Here is a 23972-nt window from a genome sequence, read left to right as displayed (position 1 = left end):
GACCATCATCCCAGATGTCCTGGCTGCAGCTTGTTCTCTATAGATGCAACCAATGCCTCATTTTTAATTTATTTTTTTGTCCTGGAAAATTACGAACTGCCAAAATGTTTACAGACCAATTGGAAAACGGAAATGTTATATGCATTAAATGTTATATGCATTTTGCGCGCGCAAAACGCACACACTCGTGTGAATCCGACCTAAGGCCTTATTTAAACGAGCGTATTTCACGTCTGTGATACGCGAGTGAAAATCACGAACGTCGCACGGACCTATGCAAGTCAATGGGGCCATTCAGACATTCCATGTTTTTCTCGCAGCGTGTGTCCGCTGCGTGAAACTCACTGCATGTCCTATACTTGAGCGTTTTTAGCGCATCACGCACTCATTGAAGTCAATGGGTGCATGAAAATCACGGACAGCACACGGACGCACATCCGTGTGCTGTGCGTGATTCACGCAACAGTTGCTCAAGAAATGATGGGAAAAAGAAAACCACCTCCATTTCATTTTGTAAATGTCAAAACCGCGTGACATACGGATGGCATACGCGCGAAAATAACGCAGACACGCACCAAACACTGATGACACACGGAACTGCAACGCGCACAAAACGCTGCTTTTTTTTACGCGCGCAAAATGCACACATTCGTGTAAATAAGGCCTAAGTGAAAGAAAGAAGTTTTTATTGTATTTTTTTTATAGCGTACACATCAAAAATGACGCCCAAAAATTGTTGTGCAGGTTATTATGGCCGCGCCAATACCAAATATCTGTATATTTTATGTATTGAGACTTATTTTCATGTTTATTGTAAAAAATGTGTGTGTGTATTTTTTTTAATTTAACATTGCTTTGTTTTTACTTTTTTATTTTTAAACTCATTTTCCCCTTAAATCCTGCGGTCAGCTTTGATTGCAGCATTCAGGGGAATAGCGGCGGAGATGAGAGGTTTCTCTGATCTCCGCCGTTAGAGCGGGGCTGTGTAATACAGCTATTGCACTCGCTCCTGACAACAAGTGTGCGCGCGCGGTCAGCTTGTGATGCGGCCGGCACTGTACTAATGGGCGGAGGCGCAGGCACTGAGGACAAAGAACATGGGGGTGTTTTGCAGCGCGCCAGCCATGTTCTCTGTCTTCAGTGGCGGCAATCATTAGTGCAGCGCTGGTCGCATCACCTCATTCTGAATGCATGCACACACTTGTCAGGAGCAGGGCAATGGCTGTATAACACCACCGCAGCCCCGCTCCAACTACATTCATGCCTCCAATATGGCCGCCACAGAAAAGTTTTTGAAAATAGCTACAACATTTAAAACATAGAAGAAACAATTAGTTATTTTCTACAGACTTAAAGCTAATTAATAAAACTAAAATCAAATTCATTAGACATTCTCTGCCCTCTCAAAATAAGAGGCTTTACTCACCGTACAGATCTCCCGGCGTTCCAGCGCAGATGCGTCCCTGCGCTCTGCCGCTGTTTGTTGACATGACTGCATCGATGTCGTGCCTGTATACCCACGTGATTGCTAATAACTGGTTTCAGTGGGTTTACAGTATGACACGGGCCCGATGAGGTCAGTATTTGGCTGCAGCGATCCCATGGGTATACGAGCACGTCATCATCGTTCTCATGTCAACAAACAGCGGCGGAGACCACAGAGTGGCTGCACTGGAACGCCGAGGACCCTGATGGGTGAGTAATGCCTCTTATTTTGTTTCATTGCCTCCCCCCACTCCCGGCCAAATTTTTGATTAACTTGGAAAACCCCTTTATAGTTTACGTCTCACTTATTCCATTGTTGGAATGATTTATACCAGGGTTCCTGGTTGCTTGAGGTGAATCATGTGGTACTAAAACCGCAAAAAAAAGTTGTACACAATTTTTCCAATTCTCACTGCAACTTTCAAGCTGATGAAGGATCATTTCCAGACTGATAACGTGAACATGATTTCTCTGTCCCTTTTGGAATTAGAAATTGCAATATTAATTATGTGTGTTGCTTTTCTCTAGCATTACATAAGTCGGGGAAGCAGCCAGCACCTCACCTTGTCCAAGGGGCCAAAATTCTGAATGGAGCCTTTAGGTCATGGACGAAAAAACATGTAAGTTATAACCCGCTAGTTTAGTTCTAGTAAGGCTGGATTCACACGAGCATGTTCGGTCCGTAATGGACGGAACGTATTTCGGCCACTAATCCCGGACCGAACACTCTGCAGGGAGCCGGGCTCCTAGCATCATAGTTATGTACGACGCTAGGAGTCCCTGCCTCGCTGCAGGACAACTGTCCCATACTGTAATCATGTTTTCAGTACGGGACAGTAGTTCCACGGAGAGGCAGGGACTCCTATCATCGTACATAACTATAATGCTTGGAGCCCGGCTCCCTGCACTGTGTTCGGTCCGGGACTTGCGGCCAAAATACGTCCGTCGATTACGGACGTAACATGGTCGTGTGAACCCAGCCTTATACAGAATAGTTGATGTACTTCATTGCTTCAGAAATCCATTGGATCTTGTGTGGAGACTTATTTCCGGAACTGTTTTGTTGTGTCCTTTGCTTTCCTTATAAAATCTTAGTACTTGCGTTTGCTTTAGTATTTAACCCCTTAATGACCAGCCTATTTTAAACCTTAAAGAGGCTCTGTCACCACATTATAAGTGCCCTATCTCCTACATAAGGAGATCGACGCTGTAATGTAGGTGACAATAATGCTTTTTATTTAAAAAAACGATCTTATAACGTTATCAGCGATTTAAGTTTATGCTAATGAGCTTTCTTAATGCCCAAGTGGGCGTACTTTTACTTTCGACCAAGTGGGCGTTGTACAGAGGAGTGCATGACGCTGACCAATCGGCATCATGCACTCCTCTCCATTCATTTACACTGCACTAGCGATATAGATATATCACTATGTGCAGCCTCATACACAAACACTAACATTACTACAGTGTCCTGATAATGAATACACATGAAATCCAGCCTGGACGTCATGTGTACTCAGAATACTGACACTTCTGACTCTTTTTTGTGAGATTCCAGCAACGGATACGAAATCTCGCGAGATCTCGGAGCTAAACGAGATTTGGTTTCACTTGCCGGAATCTCACAAAAAAAGATTCAGAAGTGTCAGGATTCTGAGTACACATGACGTCCAGGCTGGATTTCATGTGTATTCATTATCAGGACACTGTAGTAATGTTAGGGCTTGTGTATGAGGCTGCACATAGTGATATATCTATATCGCTAGTGCAGTGTAAATGAATGGAGAGGAGTGCATGATGCTGATTGGTCAGCGTCATGCACTCCTCTGTACAACGCCCACTTGGTCGAAAGTAAAAGTACGCCCACTTGGGCATTAAGAAAGCTCATTAGCATTAACTAAAATCGCTCCTAACTTTGTGAAAAAAGATCGGTTTTTTAAATAAAAAGCATTCCTGTCACCTACATTACAGCGCCCATCTCCTTATGTAGGAGACAGGGCACTTATAATGTGGTGACAGAGTCTGTTTAATGACCAAGCAAATTTTTACGTTTTTCCATCGTCGCCTTCAAAGAGCGATTACTTTTTGATTTTTCCCCTCGACATAGCTGTATAAGGTCTTGTTTTTTGCGGGACGAGTTATATTTTTTTAATAGCACCGTTTTGGGGTACATATAATTTATTGATTAACTTTTATTAACTTTTTTGGTGGGGTAATGGAAAAAACCCTGAAATTTCACCATTCTTTTTTGCGTCTTAAATTTACGCCGTTTAGCGTGCGGTATAAATAACATTCAGCAGGCCGTTACGATTGGAGCGATACCAAATTGATATAGTTTTTTTTATGCTTTACTACTTTTACATAGTAAAAACATTTGCCAGCTTCACGTGTCCATTTTCAGCAAATTAATGTTATTTTTACATATAATTCAAAGTTCTACGGTTTCCCAATATACTTTCTGTATTAATTTCTCACAGTTTTCTAGATCTCTGCTTGCTGTTATTCAGTAAAAAACATTCATTGTTTATTTCCAGTGGATATAATTCTGTCCATGGTCATGTGGTGGACACACAGGTGCTGGGATCGTTACAGTTACAGTATGTGTATCCGAGTTGTGTCTTTTAACGATCCGTGCACCTGTGTGTTCATCACATGACCATGGACAGAAATGTATCAACTGGAAATAAACAAGGACTGTTTCTACTGAATAACAACAAGCAGAGATCTTGAAAACCATGGGAAGTTCATACAGAAAGTATATAGATAAATTGTATAACTTTAAATTATACAAAAAAATAACATTAATTTGCTGAAACTATATAACCCCTTTAAAGTATACCTCCACTTAGTCACCAACCAGACCTGTCATTGAGCGTGGAGAGACGCTCCTGCATGCTTGGCGATACAGTGGCAATCCTACGACGCCCAGCTGGTATTGTGCACGAGTCCAATTCTAATTAATTTGACCCTGCAAGATACTCTCCGGCATTGTATGGTTGCCACGACAACTGTACCACCCCGCATGCATGAGCGTCTCGAGTGGAAGATCACAAGTACACTTTAATCATTGTATAATTGAAAAGTATTGCAACATTCAAAGTAACTGTATTAGTTGATCCGATCTCTGCTTACTTTCAGTGAATAGAAACATGTATTATTTACATTCAAAAGCTGAAAACCTGTTTTCACACAGATGCATTGCTCTTTAACCGGTTAAGTCTATATGATCTCTGCCTTCTAATGAGATATGCACCTGTGCGCTCGAGATGGAAACAGATTTTCAGCCTCTTGAGTGTAAATTAGAATGTTTCCACTCATTGACTGCAAGCAGAGATCTTGATAATCATGAGGCATTGAAGCACACAATCTTATAATACATTGAAGAGGCCTTATTTACATAAACCAGAAAACCCTACATGCTAAAAGGAGGTTTGCAGATAATGGTCCTTTAAAGGGAGTCTAGTTTTTGCTAGTTTTTTATTTTTATTTATACTATATTAAAACTTTTTTATTTGACAAAAATATATATAATTTCACCCCTTTAATTAAGAGCCTATATGATGTACAAGATCTATCCTGAATTTATAAATACAAATAACATTCCCCTATACCCTCCCATCCCAGTCTTCAACTGTCCCCATAACACCGCTAGTTAACAATAGGGTAAATAAGTAGCAACGTACCAGTGTTGGATCTCTAAGTGCTTGTATCAAGGTAAAAAAAAAATTACTTTCCCGTGTCCACCGAACCAGGAATTGTCCGGCATCTTGAGCTCCAGCCCGTCCCCTCTGCAGTCAATTGACGGGTCTGCTTCTCTTCAGCGTCATACAAGCAAAGTTGTTACTTCTTTACCCTATTGCTAACAAGCGGTGTAAGCCGATTGGTGGGCAAAAATGTGATGACAGACTCCCTTCTAAAGGGTTTTCCCATGTTTAGAAATAAGGCCATATCGCTAGGATAAGCCATCACTTCCTGATCGGTAGGGGGCTAACTGCCAGGACATCTACCGATTCCCAAAATGAAGCTAGTTAAGCGCTTTGGCTCCTTCACAGATTTTTCCTGCACAGCAGCGCTCCTATGCACCTGCTTTGCAGAGAACTACATCGCAGCCCCATTCAGTTGCATTCAATGGCGCAGTGTTGCCGTTTCCTGCTGAGCAGATGAACGGAGCGCCACAGTGCATGGAAAACATCCAAAGGGGCTTCTTCATGACCTCTTTATTCTCGGTCATCGGCATGGGTCCAATACGTCAGACCCAACCAATCATAATGTTCTATTATATCATGTAACATTCTGAGATGGGAATTCTCCTTCAGTAGCTCTGTGGCCAATTTAAGCCAGGTGGCGTAATGTTGTGTTTCTAGTTGATAACTTATTGCTATTGTCCCTTTAAGGCTCTATTAGAACATGAAGATGAACTTCCAGAACATTTCAAACCCTCACAGCTCATCAAGGACCTCGCCAAAGAAATCCGGTTAACAGAGGTGGGTCTATAGCAGTCCCTTGCCTGGACCTTAAGTACCGTACATATCAGGAGAACGTCTGGTTACTGCCTTATGAGTTTCATTTATATGTCGACAGCAAATGTGATCACTTTTGGTAAAAACGTAAGTTTTTATGTTTTAAAAAATACACCAAGGAGTGATGGTGAAAACACGATGAGAAAGTTCAGCATCTTGTTGTAGCTGCCCATACACTTACAATACTGATGTTTATTTCAATGGGGAAAGGGAAACAAAGGATCGGGCATGTCCCAGATTTGCTATTGGGGGAGGGTGGTCGGGACACCCCCAAAAAAATTAGATAGTTAGCTGGTCCCACCGTTAAAACAAGCGGAAGGACACCCATTATGTCATTTTTGTCACAATTTTAGTCCTAATTCTCTGAAAACACATAGGGAAGGTTACATGATCGCACAGATGCCATTTTCTATTGCTTTACAGGTATATGGGGAGCTTTGTCTGATTCCACTGCTTTGTGGGATCAGTTTTGGGCTATTTTAGATCTGCTGATCATGTCTACTGAACGAGTGTTCTGTTGGCCTGGCTCATCGCTTGTGGATTTGGCCAGCAAAGTGCGAGCCACATGGAGCCAACGTTCTCCAGCAGTGTCTCCTGGTGATGCCTCTGTACCACACTGGTATGGAACAAACGTACTGGTTTCACTTTATTTTGCTTGGCAACAGATCAGTTAAAAGCAGATCGCACACGCTTCCATATGTCATCCGTTTTTTTCTCACTCCCATAGACCTGAATAAGGAAAAACTTACCAGAATAGGACATTCATGTGTTTCTTGGATCATACACACGGATCCATTAAAAAAAATAAAAAAACGGGTTCGACTTGCATGGGTCAGTGCTGTCCGTTTTTAAAACTGACAGCACACTGAAGAGAAAAACGGTCATGTGAATAAGGTCTAAAACTGGTGGAAGCAGAAATATGTGACCTATTTACAGAATATTTTCTTTTAAAGCGCATCTGTTTCCTCATTATGCATTATGGCAGCATATTACAGGGACACGTCCATCCTTCTATTAGCCAAAACGGCACAACACTATTGTCCGTTAATTCCTATTAGCCAGATCGCATAATTATTTTTTTCGAACAAAAATCTAAGCTTTTAAACAAGCCCTGGATCGCAGCTCTAGCTACAATACAGTTACAGCCGTTAGTAGCAAGGACGTATCCGATACGAGCTTGTCTATTGAAGTGCCTTGCTGCCAGAACGTATGAGATACATCCTTGGCAGAGAATGGGTTAATCGCTTCTATTAGCCAAATGGCACAATATTTTTTAATAATATTTGTGAAACATTAAGTTTGCTCTAGGTACTGAAGTGAGCTCTTAAAGGGATATTACGTTTTCAGCATATAAAGCATATTCATTGTATGATGAAAAGGTATCCAATTTTCCAATATACTTTCTGTATCCGTTTCTCGCGCGTTTTCACGATCTCTATTTGCAGTCATTCAATAGGAACCTTCATTGTTTACTTACAGACAATAAAAAGGCAGAGCTCTGATAACTGTAACGAACTGTGCACCTGTGTGATGGTCACATGACCTGGACAGATTTTTCGTAGTAAACTATGAAAGTTCCCAATGAATGACTACAAATAACGATCTTGGAAACCATGAGGATTTGATGCAGATAGTATATTAGAAAATATAGGGAATAAGCCTTATTTCCTGAAATCATAATACCCCTTTAAACTCGCCATACACTGAAGACAGCTGTCGGGATAACTTTGCACCGCCAACTCCACCGTAGCCATACATGCTTGTATAGGCTCTGCAGGGATGTTAAGGGAGGAGGGGATAAAATGCTGCCAGATGCCTCTGGCGATGCTGATCTCCCAGGGGAATGAATTAAAAGAGCCAAAACTGTATCTGATGTGTGTGGCTAGCTTTAGTTATGAGTGATCTGAATGAATAACCACTTTTTTCTCTACCTAGAATGCATCGAAAGTCAACAAAACGGACATCAGTGCCAATACAATTCCAGAAGGGAACAGTATTCCAGAGAAAATCGAGAAAGAAGAACCTCCCTCGCCTGTGCCAGACAGTCCTCCACCCGTGGAAAAAGTTACAAAAAAAAAGACGACTAAGAGTGAAAAGTTACCCAAGCCTCCCAAACCGCCTAAACCCCCCAAAGAGACGAAACCTCCAAAAGGTGCCAAACCACCCAAAACTCCTAAAACTCCCAAACCTCCAAAACCACCTAAAAATAAGGAGGGAGGGAAAAAGAAGACAAAGAAGGTCAAGGAGTCTCCGTCTTCAGTACCAGCCTCCCCTGATCTTGATGTTCTTGAGGCCCACACGAAGGACGCTCTGATTAAAGTTGACACACCAAAGAAGGGGACAGTAAGTATAGCTCCTGTTAATAGGTGCGCCCCTCAAAATGGGATTTTCATGTCAACTCTAGGGCAATAGACAAGTAGTATTCGGATGCATTTTCTACACACTTGGCTTGTGCACAATTCCTTGTGCCTAGGGGATTGGGGTGGCTGTTTCTCTGTCTTTGATATTTATCCCGTCTGCATTTGCCTTCAAGTCCTCAATAAAGGAAATACGATTGCTGGATACAGTAGAGTTGCCATGAAGTAGAAGCATTGTAGGGTGGAATTTTTTTTATTGGCAATCAGTATAAATTCCGTGATCAATGATCCATCTCAAATAATCTAGTAATGGACTAATATTATAAATTATAATGTCGATCAGCAACTATTGCTTTGGAAGAAGGGAATTGGTTGTCAGTAGATCTTGTAAGAAATGCATGTAAATAAATAAATAAATAAAAAAATCCTTCAATTTCAATCTAAATAATATTTGCTTATTAGGAACTCCAGATTTTCTCAGTTGTAGATAGATAATATTAGTTAGATCGATAGATATTACATAGGTAGATATTTGATATATAGATAAGTAGATATTAGATAGATAGATATTAGTTAAAGTGTAGCTAAACATTTGACAAACTTCTGACATGGCATAGTGACATGTCAGAAGTTTGGATTGGTGTGTGTCCGACCACTGAGACCCCCACCAATCACTAAAACGAAGTAGCTCAAGTGCTCGTGTGAGCGCTCAGTATCTTTGTGTCTGTTCGGCTTTTTCCGGAAATAAATGTATCGTGTACGGACTCAATAGAAAGTGTATGAGCCCGTACTCCGATACATCGGCTTTCCGGAAAAAGCCGAACAGAAACGAAGCAGCTAGACGCTCACACGAGGGTTTCAGCTGCTTCGTTCTAGCGATTGGTGGGGGTCTCAGTGCTCGGACCCCCACCAATCCAAACTTCTGATATGTCACTATGATATGTCAGAAGTTTGTCAAATGTTTAGCTACACTTTAAATATATATTAGATAGACATATTACACAGATAGATATTTGCTAAATAGATAGATATTAGTTAGGTAGATAATGTTAGATAGATTTCAGATAGGTAGATATTAGATAAATAGATATTAGATTGATATATAGATAGATATTGATCAATAGATAGAGATAAATCGGCCACATATATGGATTCAAGGTAGAAATATTGTGGCTTGAATTCTGTGATATGTACAGATGACTGGATAGTGTGGATATCGGGTATGGGTACAAGGAGGTGCAGGTATGGGGTTGGATATAGGTGTGATAATATAGATTTACTGGCACTGCCTACAGGGAAAGTACTAGATAGTTGTGATCACCTAATGTAGCATTGATAAATCACATTTTCTCCTTTTCTTCAGTTCTGATTGTCTCTTTTTTTTTTTTTTTTTAGACACCTAAAGAGGAGATAAGTGTCCCGAACAAAGAGGAAGCAACTAAACAGAACAACGAAATAGAAAAGTTTGAGATCCGAGAGCAGAATAAAATCAAAACAGAAGCGAAGTGGAAATACAAGGTAAACTATACTTGGAGATTTCTACAAACACATACGACATTAAAAGTGAACAAAGCAATGTTACTTGTGCCAATAATCGCTAATCAGGTCGCTGCTTTGATTTTCTAACCTGCTATTACACGGGCCGATATGGGCTGTGAAAACGAGCACTGATCAATGAGGCAGCTCGCTGATCAATTAGGCAGTTCGCTGATCGGCGCTCGTTTGCTCCTTTCACAAAGACTAATGATTGGTTATATATGGGGGACGAGTGATCCCTAATACGATTGTTCGTCCCCGTTCACTTCTGTCATGTCGGTAGCACATGTTTATACAGGGAGATGTGCTGCTAACAACAATGATATTTCTTGCTGATTGAACGTTTGCTCGTTTATCAGCTGATCACAGCTCTGATCGCTCCCTTGCTCAATCATCGGCCTGTGTTAAAGGGCCTTTAGAAAAATAAGAGCTGGATTCTTAGTTTCTCTTTTGTAACTGCTTTTATTTCCACTATTTTTTAAAACTATCTTCACTGCTGGGAATCGTGTCATTAGCAGGGTATGAGGATTTTCAGTGACAATTTACTTAAATCACCAGCTATAGCTGTGTTCATCCATGCCCAGTTACTGAGCTGTAGGATGGTTTAACCCTGAAAAGTTTCATCTGGTATTTTAGGATAGGCCATCTATATTACATCGGTGGGGGTCCAACGCCCGGCACCTTAACCAGTCAGCTGTTTGAAGAGACTGCGGCACTTGTCCCGGTGCTGCAGCCTCTTCAATGTTTAATCTCTGTTGCACACGCCATTACTTTCATTGCAGCCGAGCGTTGTATTGCAGCGTTGTCCCATTCAAGGATAGGCCATCAATATTACAATCCCATATAACCCCTTTATTGGAAGTGTTTCTAATGAAAATGTATCGTCTTCTCTAACTGTTTTGCAAAAGTCCAAGCACCCCATGAAAGGGGCTCAAAACTGATGTCACCAGTCCTCCGTCACTGGTAAATTGACAAATTCGTCCTACTCTATACCAGGCAACCCTTATAGTAGGCATCATTTTAGCATCACCCTAGCTTTGTTTTATTTTACTTTAGGTTATTTTATTGCGTATTTCTATAAGAAATGTATTACCCAAAAGAAAAATATTTCAATTTTAGATGTTCAGTTTAGTTTTACTGGTTGGTCTCATAAGCAGCTTAAATGCCAACCAGTAATTTTACTTCTCTGCAACATTGTATCTGATATGTGGTAAATTACATGTAATTATCACTTGTGGAGACTGTTTTCTTTTGTTCTATCATAGCTAAGAGATCTACATGAACTGAAAGGAAGCAAAGCGAAAAAAACTGTTAGTCACTGAAAAAATCGTACTCCATTATGGCTCCTTGATAAAGATACTTGGTGCTCAGGCTTATCATCAAATATATTTGATTTTTCTTTATTTCATGAGAATGCAGAGAACAATTTTACTTGTTAAGTTCATTGTTCAATTATAATTCATTTTAGGAAACCGATTAAAAAGTATGTGTTTAACGATTTAATACGGCGTTTTTGTATCAAGGCAATCCTTTTATATATATCTCCGTTACAAGCGCATCACGTCATCTTACTTATACTTAGAATTGTGAGGTTCTAAGCGCACATTTTGATTAAATTGCGTGTGCCCAAGCTGCTACGAAAATAAGACCTTATTCAGATGAGTCCCCACACTAAACATTATACCTGTACAATAGGAGACTCACCTCTCTATACAAAATGTATACAGCATAGATAGGAAATTACTATATTTTATAATAATTCAAAGGGGCTTTGGACAGCTTGCAGGAGGACACGACCAACATGGAGGCAGTCACCACCCCCAAATATATAAGGTCACATATAGGAATACAATCACTGCCCTCTCCTCACTCAATATCTGCTCAAACGCAGGTCAAACATGAGTTTTTAGGTCACACTGTAGTTTTGTTGTAGCAACTGGAGATCCATTAAAGGGAACCCGTCAGTAGTTTTGGAGCCACTAAACCAACAGCATGCCAGTATGCATCTGCCAACATCAAAAACAGAAGTTTAGGGAATATTACAACTTACCTAAAGGAGTCCAGCAGCATCGGGTGCTTGCACATTGCACACATGAAGCCGAGGACAGTACACCTCGCTTCACTGCGCATGCGCAGTATACTGTTCGCAGCTTCATGTGCACAATGCGCAAGTACCCGATGCCACTCCCGCTCCTAATTTTAGTAGATTAGGAAATAGTTAATTAATTAAATTCCAAACATCTGTTATTGACGTGGGCAGGTTAAAGGGGTTTTCCAATACTGAACGACTGATGACCTATCCACCGGATCGGTCATCCGTACATGATCTGTGGGGGTTGGACACCCGGGCCTGGCACGGTTAAGTCGCTCCGGCGGCCTCCGAGCACCGGACGTCCATGCCGGAAGCAGTTGGCTCCGGCCACTGAGTACTGCAGCTCTGCTCCTATCAAAGTGAATAGGAGCAGAGCTGCAGTACGGCCGCTATGCTATATACGGAGCCAACTGTTTCCAGCTCTGTACATCGCATAATAGGCCATAACATCCGGTGCCCGGAGGCAGCCGGAGCAGCTTAACGGTGTGGGGTCCAGGTGTCGGACCCACACCGATGATATACTGATGACCTATCCAGTGGATAGGTCATCAGTTGTTCAGTAGTGGAAAACTGCTTTAAGAACACTAAACCCCAACTGCATAATGACACGTTGGTGGTTTAGTGGCTTCAAATCTACTGACAGGTTCCCTTTAATATTATTAATTTCCTGCCCATATATGGGAACAGTGAGGTCAAGTAGGTTACTACCTCACCTCTTACCAAATGCAAAACACCCTATGAAAGGGATTTAGTTTCTAGGAATTTAGGGGGTTGTCTCATCAAGTCACCCTGTGTCCATATGCCCTATTAGAGCATATAGACCTCCACTCAGGACCCTCCCTCTATAAGCTTAAGTGAAGAGCCACTAAATACAGTATAATCGACTCCAGTTCTGGTGAGCTTGGCCTGGTCATGTATTACATATTGACCCATTCATTTGAAAGGGAACCATGAAATACTATGTTTGTTTGGTCAGACGAAACTTGCCGATAACAGCTGATCATGGGGGATTTGAAGAGCTAGACCCGTCAGCGCTGATCACCAAGGCGTGTGTATTTAGAGACGGGTTTATCTTCATGAGACATAGTTTATAGTCACCTTACTAAAGTCTGCTATTGATATGCATGAAACTGGGAAATTCTGTATTTTCTGTTTTGTTCAATAATGCACCATGAAGTGGATAAATAGGGCCAACTCTAAATATATATACGATGCTGGATGTCTCCGCGCTGCAATAATGAGCTGGGAAAAAAGAGGAACATTATTAGATCTACAGGGAACTCGATTTCCGACCATACTCTTTGCATATCATCAAATGCAACATCTTCACATAGACAATGTGGCAAACCGTCAGCCGCAGAGATTTGTAAAAAACTGAATTTGAAATGCAATTTTTTATCTTTCCTAAATGACTTCTATTTTTCTCGCGTGCAATTTCCTGCCATCTTCTTCTGCTAAAATAAAAATGAGATCATTAAGTTAATGTAAATTTTGACGAGTGTATATATTCATAGTAACAATACTTAACACTTGGCAGATTGAGATAAACTTTGTAATATTGTCGACGGCACATGAAATATGTTTACAATACAAGGCAAATGTGAAAATGAACCTGAATTTATTGTGATTAACATAAAACCAATCATGGGGGGGGGGAATATTTAACTGTAAAAATGCTGAGCGACTGATTAACCCATTTACTTTATTATATTGCAGAACAGCAAGCCAGATTCCTTACTAAAAATGGAAGAGGAGCATAAAATACAGAAAAGTCCATTTTCCTCCATTAAGGATAGCAAATTTAAATTCTCTTTTTCTGGCAAAAAACTATTCAGGTATATAAAATTTTGACAAACGTATTAAAACAATGCAAATTAAGTTTTGATAATACCAATGGGCAGCTGATTTTTGAAAACCCCTTTAAATCTTTGTTTATGCAGGGGATTGGGCGTTCTGTATCCGAAAAACACCTGCTACCAAGATATATTAAGATATTAATCAGCATAAAGTTTTTAATCTAGATTACAAAAAGACATTAAGGTGGTATTAAAGGGTGGACATTCACTTTTTAAGGTGGTCGCAGACATTTTTTTTGTGAATTCTGCCATGGGATCCATTGATTGCTTATTTTGGTTCCTGCCAGACAGTCCCCTGCCGTTGGAGAAACAAGGATCCGACAAATTTGGTTTTTTTACCTTTTTGTTGCTTTGTTTCGGTAGATAAATTATGCCAGACGTGTCTGACTCTCCTCTGCTCTTATAAGATAAGATTTACCCATAGACTTTAATGTGACCCTTGGAAGTGTATGGCCATCCTGTCCACATTTGCTCAGTTTTTTGGGGGGGAAATGTAGAGCAAGCACTACAAAAGTTGATATTACTATGTAACTAAATAATAACATCCTGGTCATAAACTAAAGGTGGGGTTACCAGATTAGAGACCCCCCACCATAAAAGCTTCTAAATTTTTATATAGAGCAAAGGGTAAAAAGGGAAAACATGGCAGCGCTGCGGACATCATGTATCCTGTGACAAATCGTTGTGCAATATTAGACACTTTTAGTAATTCTTTTACGACGTACCATGACCAATCTGATTGGTTCCCTTCTCTGTTCATCATTCTTAACCTATTGACCTCATATGACATCATTTCTAGGTTATTGGCGGTACTCTTGAAAACGATAAACATTGTGCTTGTTTCTCTTGTAAACTACTGGCTTCATGAAGACGCTAGTCCAGCGTCGAAAGGTGTAGCCTAAATAGGTTGTTGGGAATAAAGATTGTGTCCGTGCCTGATGTAAGCAGCGCTGCTATATGTTTCCTCTTTTCTCTGAACCCTTTTCTCTATTGAAATTGCGGTAACCTTACTCGTCTACCGGCAGGGATAAAGCTGCAGCTGACTACCCAAAAATTCTGTGCTTTTAGCAGGGTTGTGCCTGTGGTAGTACAATGACCCGAGGTGAGCAGAACTGCTACCAATCTCTCCTTCCTATTGTCTGAGGTGACCCGCACAGTGAGCCCCTGTGCGCCTTTTTTCTTTTAGGCTTATCACATTTTTTTGACATTGTTTCCCTATAATATAGAATGGGAAGAGCTGTCGACATTTGCCAACTTCTCTCCACTTAATTTCTGCCTGGATTCGACTGCTGGAGGTCACCTCATCAGGCAGATTGGGAGTTAGACATTTTTTGGCATATCCTGGGGTATGGGAAATCATGTTTATGGATGTTGGCTACATCAATCGAAGTTTATATAACAAAAAAAAACATTGGCCTTTTGATTATACATTAAAGTCTATGTGAACCTTTAATAGGGATTTTTTTTTTTAAACCGGTCATTCAGTGTGAGTTTTTATTAAAATGTGTTTTTCTTTTTGAGATACAGCTGCTCTCTATTCGCTATACAGAGCAGCTGTATCACTCGCTATATCCTGCTCCCCTCAGGTCCGTGGGACTGACGGGTTCAGAGAAAGCAGGTCCACGCAGGATCTACCTGTAACCTATCACATCTAAGTTATGATCTTAGATGTGATGTATAACAGGTGGATCCTACTGGTCCAAGACACGCAGGAGCCGCTGACCCTGAACCCGTCAGGTCCGCGGGACTGACGGATTCAGGTCATAGCGAACGATACAGCTGCTCTGTATAGAAAATACAGAGCGGCTGTATTTTAAAAAGTAAAAAGAATTTTTAATAAAAACTAATTATAAAGTTACACCAATCACACTGACTAATCTATTTCTTAAAAAAAAAACAACGGACCTTTAAACGGACCCTTTCACGCCAGTTATAAAGTAATGTCAGATACACGGATTTCAGCGGTCTGCCTGTGGAGTACTTCTTGTGTACTTACACAATGAAAGTCGTAGCGCTGTGTGCAAGGAGCTCGGCGTGCGGCACTTTTGCGTATCCGCAAGACTCCTTGCCCACAGCACTCGGCATCGCACTGCAACGTTCACTGTGGAATACACAAAAAGTACTCCAAAAGACAGACAAAAGTGACAGACGGCTGAAATCATCTGATCTGACACTACTTTGTGCCGCCCTAAGCGAGGGAGGCATAAATTACCTGACAGGTCCCCTTTAAATTGAGGGGGCGTATAAGATGCTCCAGATGATCACCTGGCTACCTGGGCTTCTTTTGCTATTTGTGAAAGGTATCACTGGATCTTTAGCGGGCACTTAAAAGTGAATTATTGCAGGACATGACTAAATACCGCTTTACCTTTTTACATAGGCCTTTGCTCTTGCTGGGGAGGATATTTTTGTCTACAAGGTTAAGCTGCTTCTTCCAGGTTGTACTTCCACAGTAAAGAATCGTAATAAATCACTTATATTTAAGGTGGATAGGTGACGGTGACCACTGAACATTGCACAAACTCACGTATCCCAGTGCTGCCGAGCCGGCTCGCTGGTTTTATTCTCTATTGGTGTGATTTGTCATTATTCTTTAGTTGGTCTGGTCTAGACTTTCTTTTTGATGTGAGTTTATCTTTTGTTCTTTTGTAACCCATGGTTATTTTTTGCAGCCATAAAGGAATCAAACCCCAGAACAGTCCCAGCATCTTCGGGTCCTTGCAGAATTTTAAAGAAGACAAAAACAAGCCAATCAGGGATGAGTATGACTACGTCTCGGATGACGGAGAGCTAAAAATTGACGAGTTTCCAATCAGGAGAAAGAAAACGACGACAAAGAGGGACTTATCATGTAAGATGTCATACACATGCATAGAACATGCGGTTATACTGGCCCTATCTAGTTTGGTTTCTAGGGGCAGCTGCCAGGGGTGAGGATGGGGCCACAAAGGACTGCATCTAAGGATAGAGCCGCTTACATTGATTTCTAAGAAAGCAGCTTCATGTACCCAAAACAGGATACTTCATGTATCCCAGCTGAAACTTGCCGTGCTCTTGTTTTCTTGTAACAGTTTGTCATCCAGCCATTTTTAAAGGGCCACTGTCATTTTTTTTTTATACATAAGTCAAAAGCTATGACCGCATCTCCACTGATCACAACTTCGGACATGTCTCTGTAACAAAGAACTTTTTAGTGCCAACATACTGGGCCAAATTGATCAATGTGCCGTAACTGTAAAAAAGGAGTAAGTGTCCCAGAAACTGTCTAAGGACAGGAGACTTGCTCCATATTTATCACTTTTAGGACATCTTTATATTTCAGTAGGGTTGTGGCTTTTTAAAGGGGTTGATCAGGATTAGAAAAACATTTCTGCTTTCTTCCAAAAACAGCACCAAAACTGTTTATAGGTTGTATTAGATATTACAGCTCAGTCACATTTACTACAACAGAGCTGAACTGTAATACCAGACACATCCTATGGACAGGTGTGGTGCTGTTTTACCAAAGAAGCAGCCATCTTTTTCTAATTCTGTACAACTTTGCAGGGGTGTGTGTGTGCGTGTGTGTGTGTGTTAGGGGGGGGGGTCATGGTTTGTTAGTCTCAGACATTTATTATTACAGATGGACTGTGCGTTCTCTCCCTCAGCACATTGTGCGCTACATTCAGCAATGGGGCCTACACACTGTTGATAAATCTGCCATCTTCAAATTCTAATTCCTGGCAATTTTTACATGGCGACCACGTCCCTGCGTCTTTATTGAAAAGTTTACACATTCTGGTTATGTTCCTCACTATGGCAATTCAAAATATCTTCAGTTTTAGTAACAGTCACTTGTTTTATTATAGTCACTTCTTTATAAAGCAGCAGATGCCATATAATGACTTAGAAGCTGCAATCATCGACCTCTAGTGGCAGAACTGGAAAATGCCATGCTTTACTTCTGCTGATGCCATGAGTCAGGCCATGTGGCATTGTTGTGAAGACTCTGTCAAATGAAAATGTCTCCTAACTATGTAACCTTTAACTATAGTGTAAATGGAGAATAGATAAGATTTCATTTTACAAATACTGATCTTATATAATCCCTATCCGCTAATGTAGGGGTATTAAATGTGCAGTAATCTAGATCTAAATTGTGATTATGTGTTTAGTTTTATCAGATGCAAAGGAAACGCCTCCTCTTGTGCCACTAAAGAAGCCGAAAGTTCTGGAAAAGAAGTATAAGGTATGAAACCTATCTCTGATGCGTCTCCTGCTGTGGTTGTGTATTAGGTGTTTTATAAGCAAATCATCGCACTTGTTAACCCCGTTTTATATATATATATATATATATATATATATATATATATATATATATATATATATATATATATATATATATATATATATATATATATACATACATACACAGAACCTTTCACCTCCCCATACACGTGCAGCATGTAATGGGCAGGGCTGCACAAACACAGGGGCACGTTAAAAAAAATTTCTACCCTCCTCCGCCCCAGGGTTTGTGCAGCTGTGCCCATTACATGCTGCACTCAGTTGCACATGTATGGGGCGGTGAAAGGTTCTCTTTAAAGGAACACCCCAGGCAAAGCTGATTCACTGTGTTATGCCTAGTGATGGCCTGAGAATGTCGGTACATGGCTATCTTTGGTGTTGGTTGAATCCCTGCAGTTGCCTGCAATTTATTTATTTTACTTGGTCTCAAAATCATGGTCGTCAATATTTATGAAGTGTAGAATAATATTTACCCCTTGCCGACATTCGCCATATATGTGCGGTGGAAGTTGGAGGGAGAAGTATGGAGCAGGGTCACGGGCTGCAGCTGTGTGTTACAGCGAACATCCTGCTCTAACGGCCGGGATTGGAGAGACAACTCTGATCCCAGCCGTTTAACTGTTTAGATGCCAACGGTGGCATTTAAGCCGTCAGACAGAGGAGGGTGGTCCCCTGTGTCGTCCCATCACCCCCCCCCCATGATGCAAATCCGGGTTGTTAATGGTTATCATGGCAGCCTGGGGACCCAATAAAGGCCCCCCATCTACAACCTTTGTACTCCTATTAGGCAAGAGGCAGGACTTAATAGATGCCGGCAAAAAAGACAATACATTGCAATATATAAGTATTGCAGTGTATGGTAACATCGATTAAGCCATCGATTGTACAAGATAAAAAAGTAAATAAATAAAGCATTTCATAAAGGGGGAGAAGCTGATCTCTGTGATATATAGGTTTATATGATTTGAAGAAGGATTTCTGAGGAAAAAGCAGAGTAAATCCGAACAGGACTCCTAGGAAAGACAGTGAGAGTCCTTCTAACCCCGCCCACACAGTGATTGACAGCCTTCTCTATACACACACTGATACAGGGAAAGCTGTCAGTCAATGTGTGTGGGCGGGGTGAGCAGGACTCTCATTATCTTTCCTAGAAGTCCTGTCCGGATTTACTCTGCCTTATTATATAAACCTAAGTATCACAGAGCTCAGCTTCTCCCCCTCTATCACATGCTGCCCTCAGATAGGACTGCATAAATCGCCTGACAGGTTCACTTTAAAGGGGTTGTCCACTACCGGACAACTGATGACCTATCCACCGGATAAGTCATCGGTATATGATCTGTGGGGGTCTGACACCCGGAACCCGCACTGATCAGCTGGTGCAGTGCCTCCAGGCACTGGATGTCCATGCCGGAAGCAGTTGGCTCTTGCCACAGAATAGCGGCCGAGCTGCAGTTCGGCAGCACGGCCGCTATGCAATGTATGGAGCCAACTGCTTCCGGCTCCATACATTGCATACTGTGCAATGACATCCGGTTCCCGCAGGCCACCGGAGCAGCTGATCAGTGCAGGGTCTGGGTGTCGGACCCTCACAGATCATAAACTGATGACCTATCCAATGCATAGGTCATCAGTTGTCCGGTAGTGGACAACCCCATTAAGGCCCTAAAATAGCCCGGTCCTAAAGGGGTTAAAATACTTAAAAAACAAAACAAACAAAAAAACCTTGATATACATTAAGTCAGATCAGTTTTTGATGTACAAGACACAATATCCTAGACAAGCCAGGGTAGTCCTTAGTATTGCAGAGACAGGAGCAACAAAGGTCTAAGACCAGGTAACAGTTTTATTATCTCAACGTCTTGATATAGCAGACCGGTTGCAATTCTGTAATATTGATATTCAAGACAGAATAGAGTGCTATATGCATTGTAATTTCCATATATTAGATGGGGTAAATTTATATACTAGAGAGAGTAGAGTGCATTTATAATCTTGGTATACTCGAGAGGGTAGAGTGATATATAAGACAGGGTGTTATATGTCTTTGATGTAGATATGCAAGACATGGTAACACGGTCTATGATTGTACTGAAGTCATGAAATAGCCGACAAAATAAAGCAGTGCAATGAACGCTATGAGGTTTTTGACATCTTTATATACATCACAGATTAGAATGCTTCCTAGAAGGAGAAGGTCATTTTTAACACAATCTCTCGCAATATAGAGTGACGACTCCTCCGACGAGGGATCTCTTCACATTGACACCGACACAAAACCAGCCCGAAACTCCAAAGTGAAGAAGGACAGCACAAGTTCTGGAGGCATTCTGGACCTTTTGCAAGCAAGTAAAGAAGTTGGTGGCTTGGATTATAATTCAAATAGGTAGGTAAACCGAGGCAAGCTGAGAGCATCACTTGTGAAATGTGTTTTATCTGGATACATTGGAGGTGTGAGTGTATCTGACAGTTTTATGCTTGCTTTAGTGAGAGCGCCTGCAGCCCCATGCAGTATACAGGCAGTAATAATCCAGACGATTTACCGGAGCACTTCACAATTTGTGTCAAGATGTTTTAAAGTGACAAGAAAATCACTATTGTTGCTTTCTTGTAACAGGTCTAATGCACCGAGGGCAAATGTCTGCTGTAGTTAGCTGTCGTATTGGACAAATGTTGGTTGGAACGACTGGTAAAGCAGATAAGATGTTTTCTGTCCAAAAAAATAAATACTGTTGTCCAAAAATAGGTAGGAATATTGATATATGCATTTCCCGACCAGTGCCTCCTCCTGTGACTCTTATGATGATAGGCGATAATTCTTTCTGGCTTGTCAAGGCCTCTTAGAGATCATCTTCCTATTTGCATGAATGGGATAGAGATAATACAAGACTCACACATGTTGCATCTTCCTCTTTGGAAATTAGAAGTACTGGGCATCTGGAGAATTTTTGGGAAACCAGTAACTACTTCAAAACCTGTATGTATGGCCACATGGGAAAAAAAGTACAGTGGTAGATATGTGGAGGTGGGTGACTTGGAGATGATACACTTCGCTAAAAGGGTTATTCTGGTTTTTCGTAAATACATTTTTTTCTTGTTCGCTTTAGCTCATGAGCCTCCGATGTAAAAAAAATGTGTATGATTGGTGTTACGTCCAGGGCTGATGTGTCGCGCATTTTAAGTTTCTGCCTAAGAAGAACGGCAAGTCACCAAACACACGAGTGCCTCCCCAACTGGATCCCAAGACAAGCTGGTACTTGCGCACTATGGTGGCCAGGAGCTTGCATTATCTCATTTATAGCACCGCTCGTGTATTCAGATGCCCTGCACATACCTGGTTTCGTATTATGTTCCAGAGTACTAGAGACTTCTAGAAATTGTGCATGTCAGAAAGTGAGTCTAGGAAACAAGTATCTACTAATCTAACGCTGGCTGCAGAGACTGGAGAAACTCCTTCATAGAGGATCTGTCACCTCTCCTCACTTGTCTGTTCTAGTAAATACTTAAATTTCTCATAACAACCCCGGAGCATCTCTTCTTACAACTCTGTGTTGTGCCGTTCCTCTTTTATTCCTCCTAGAAATGTATGTATAAAATGACAATTGAGCGTTATCAGTTGGGGGTGTATGTCCAATTAGACTGATAAAGTGACACTGTGTAGGGATACACCCTTTGACAAGGGGAATGGTAACACCCAGTTGTCAATTCATACATTTACATTAGGCATAAAAGAGGAATGGCACAATGCAGGACTTCACACGTCACAGGATAGGTGATGCTTGCATGCAGTTACATGTAGTTTGAGGTGCAGTTTCTTATGCATTTTTTTTTGCAAAAGCAAGGAGTGTATCCAACAGGATGGAAAAGTAGAAATCCTTCCTTTATACTTCCAATTCCTTTTAAACCCACTTCTGGCTTTGCCTTAAAAAACTGCATCTAAAACTGCACCGAAAACCGCATGTGTGGTTCCAACCTTAAAGTGTAACTAAACTTTTGAAAAACTTTTGACATGTCACAGTGAAAAGTTTTGGTCCGAGACCCCCACGATCACTAAAACAAAGCGGCAGAAGCACTCGGGTGAGCGCTGTGCCGCTTAGTTTCTGATCGCCTTTTCTCGAACTGGTGTATGGGCTCAATAAAAAGCCCATGAGCCTATACACCACTCGTTCACTTTTCCGAGGAAAGTCGATCAGAAACAAAGTGGCACAGGGCTCACCCGAGCGCTTCTGCCGCTTCATTTTGGCAATTCGTAGGGGTCTCAGTGCTCGGACCTCCACCGATCAAAACTTCTAACATGTTACTATGACATGTCAAAAGATTTTTTAAAGTTTAGTTATGTAAAAGGGGGTGGGGTAATAGCGGGGTTCACCTACTAGTGTCACCCACTATTACTACCTCCTTTATAATCAGGGCCACTAGGGTTATGCCTAGTTCCCCTACCTTTTTCTTATACGAACGTCAATCTAATTGCTTTTGCTACTAATTAAGGGAATATGATTGTAAGTAAATATAAGGTAATATTTATTAATACAAACCGTGATCAGAATTAGATAAAATACACCAAACACAGTTCACCGTAAATAATCACAGTATAGTATCAGTGTATCCAAATACACATAACAACTCAATATGTATTGAATACACTGACACTACATTGCACAGTATAAACAAGTTATCACAATCCTAATCTATAACACCACTTACTTACCTAAACATACATATATACGTTGCGTTTCAATACATACATGCTCACTATTTCTGTCTCACTCCCTCTTAAATAACTGTCCCTTTACGCTAAGGGTTAACAAGAGAGGTGGAGGATAAAGGGTTACCAGGGAAGTCAGATAAAGGGTTAACAATGGGAATGCGCACGCAGTTGGGAAAGGGTTAACTAGGGAGCAATGGGTAATGTGTATAGGGGAAGGTAAGGGTTAAATCAGGGTATAGGGGAATGTAAGGGTTAAATCAGGGACATGCTCGTTGTATAGGGGAAGGTGATACTTAGCAGGAGAAGTCCGTTGGTGGAGTGGTGAAGAGCAGGAGTTGAGCCACAGGTCTGCAGGGCAGGAGGCAGGAGGCAGGACAGGTGAGCCGGCGTTGGTGGAGTGGTGAGGGCAGGTCCCAGCTACTCTCCTAGTCGGTGGAGTGGTGAGGGATATATATATATATGTGTGTGTGTGTATATATATATATGTATATATATATATATATATATATATATATATATGTGTGTATACATATACACACACCTATATATACTATATATATATATATATATATATATATAGATAGATATGTGTGTGTGTGTATATATATATATATATATATGCACACACTAATATATATATATATATATATATATATATATATGCACCTGGGTACGAACAACCTGCATGCATCATATGTCCTAGGGGGAGCTACACTGGGGGAGTCACTTGTTGAGAAGGATCTGGGTGTATTTGTAAATCATAAACTAAATAACAGCATGCAGTGTCAATCAGCTGCTTCAAAGGCCAGCAAAATATTGTCGTGTATCAAAAGAGGCATGGACTCGCGGGACATGGATGTAATATTACCACTTTACAAAGCATTAGTGAGGCCTCATCTAGAATATGCAGTTCAGTTCTGGGCTCCAGTTCATAGAAAGAATGCCCTGGAGTTGGAAAAAATACAAAGAAGAGCAACGAAGCTAATAAGGGGCATGGAGAATCTAAGTTATGAGGAAAGATTAAAAGAACTAAACCTATTTAGCCTTGAGAAAAGACGACTCAAGGGGGACATGATTAACTTCTATAAATATATTAATGGCACATACAAAAAATATAGTGAAATCCTGTTC

At 41.0% G+C, this 23972-nt stretch overlaps 1 protein-coding gene across 4 annotated transcripts in view; it reads left to right on the top strand.

Annotated features, from left to right (window-relative positions):
- The window catches only part of PHF2 (PHD finger protein 2), a 275856-nt gene that overhangs the window by 207315 nt on the left and 44569 nt on the right, over positions 1-23972 (top strand). For all 4 annotated transcript variants that reach the window (XM_075833862.1, XM_075833861.1, XM_075833860.1 and 1 more), the window contains exons 10-17: positions 2014-2105; positions 5880-5969; positions 7941-8348; positions 9758-9880; positions 13707-13825; positions 16519-16697; positions 18001-18074; positions 20362-20519. In XM_075833862.1, the coding sequence (XP_075689977.1) occupies positions 2014-2105; positions 5880-5969; positions 7941-8348; positions 9758-9880; positions 13707-13825; positions 16519-16697; positions 18001-18074; positions 20362-20519 (1243 nt within the window). The remainder of the gene's footprint in view (positions 1-2013; positions 2106-5879; positions 5970-7940; positions 8349-9757; positions 9881-13706; positions 13826-16518; positions 16698-18000; positions 18075-20361; positions 20520-23972) is intronic.

Source organism: Rhinoderma darwinii, chromosome 7, assembly GCF_050947455.1.
Source record: "Rhinoderma darwinii isolate aRhiDar2 chromosome 7, aRhiDar2.hap1, whole genome shotgun sequence".
In the NCBI taxonomy this organism is placed as follows: domain Eukaryota; kingdom Metazoa; phylum Chordata; class Amphibia; order Anura; family Rhinodermatidae; genus Rhinoderma; species Rhinoderma darwinii.
Note: the sequence above shows the minus strand (reverse complement) of the source record. Positions and strands in the feature narration are given on the sequence as shown.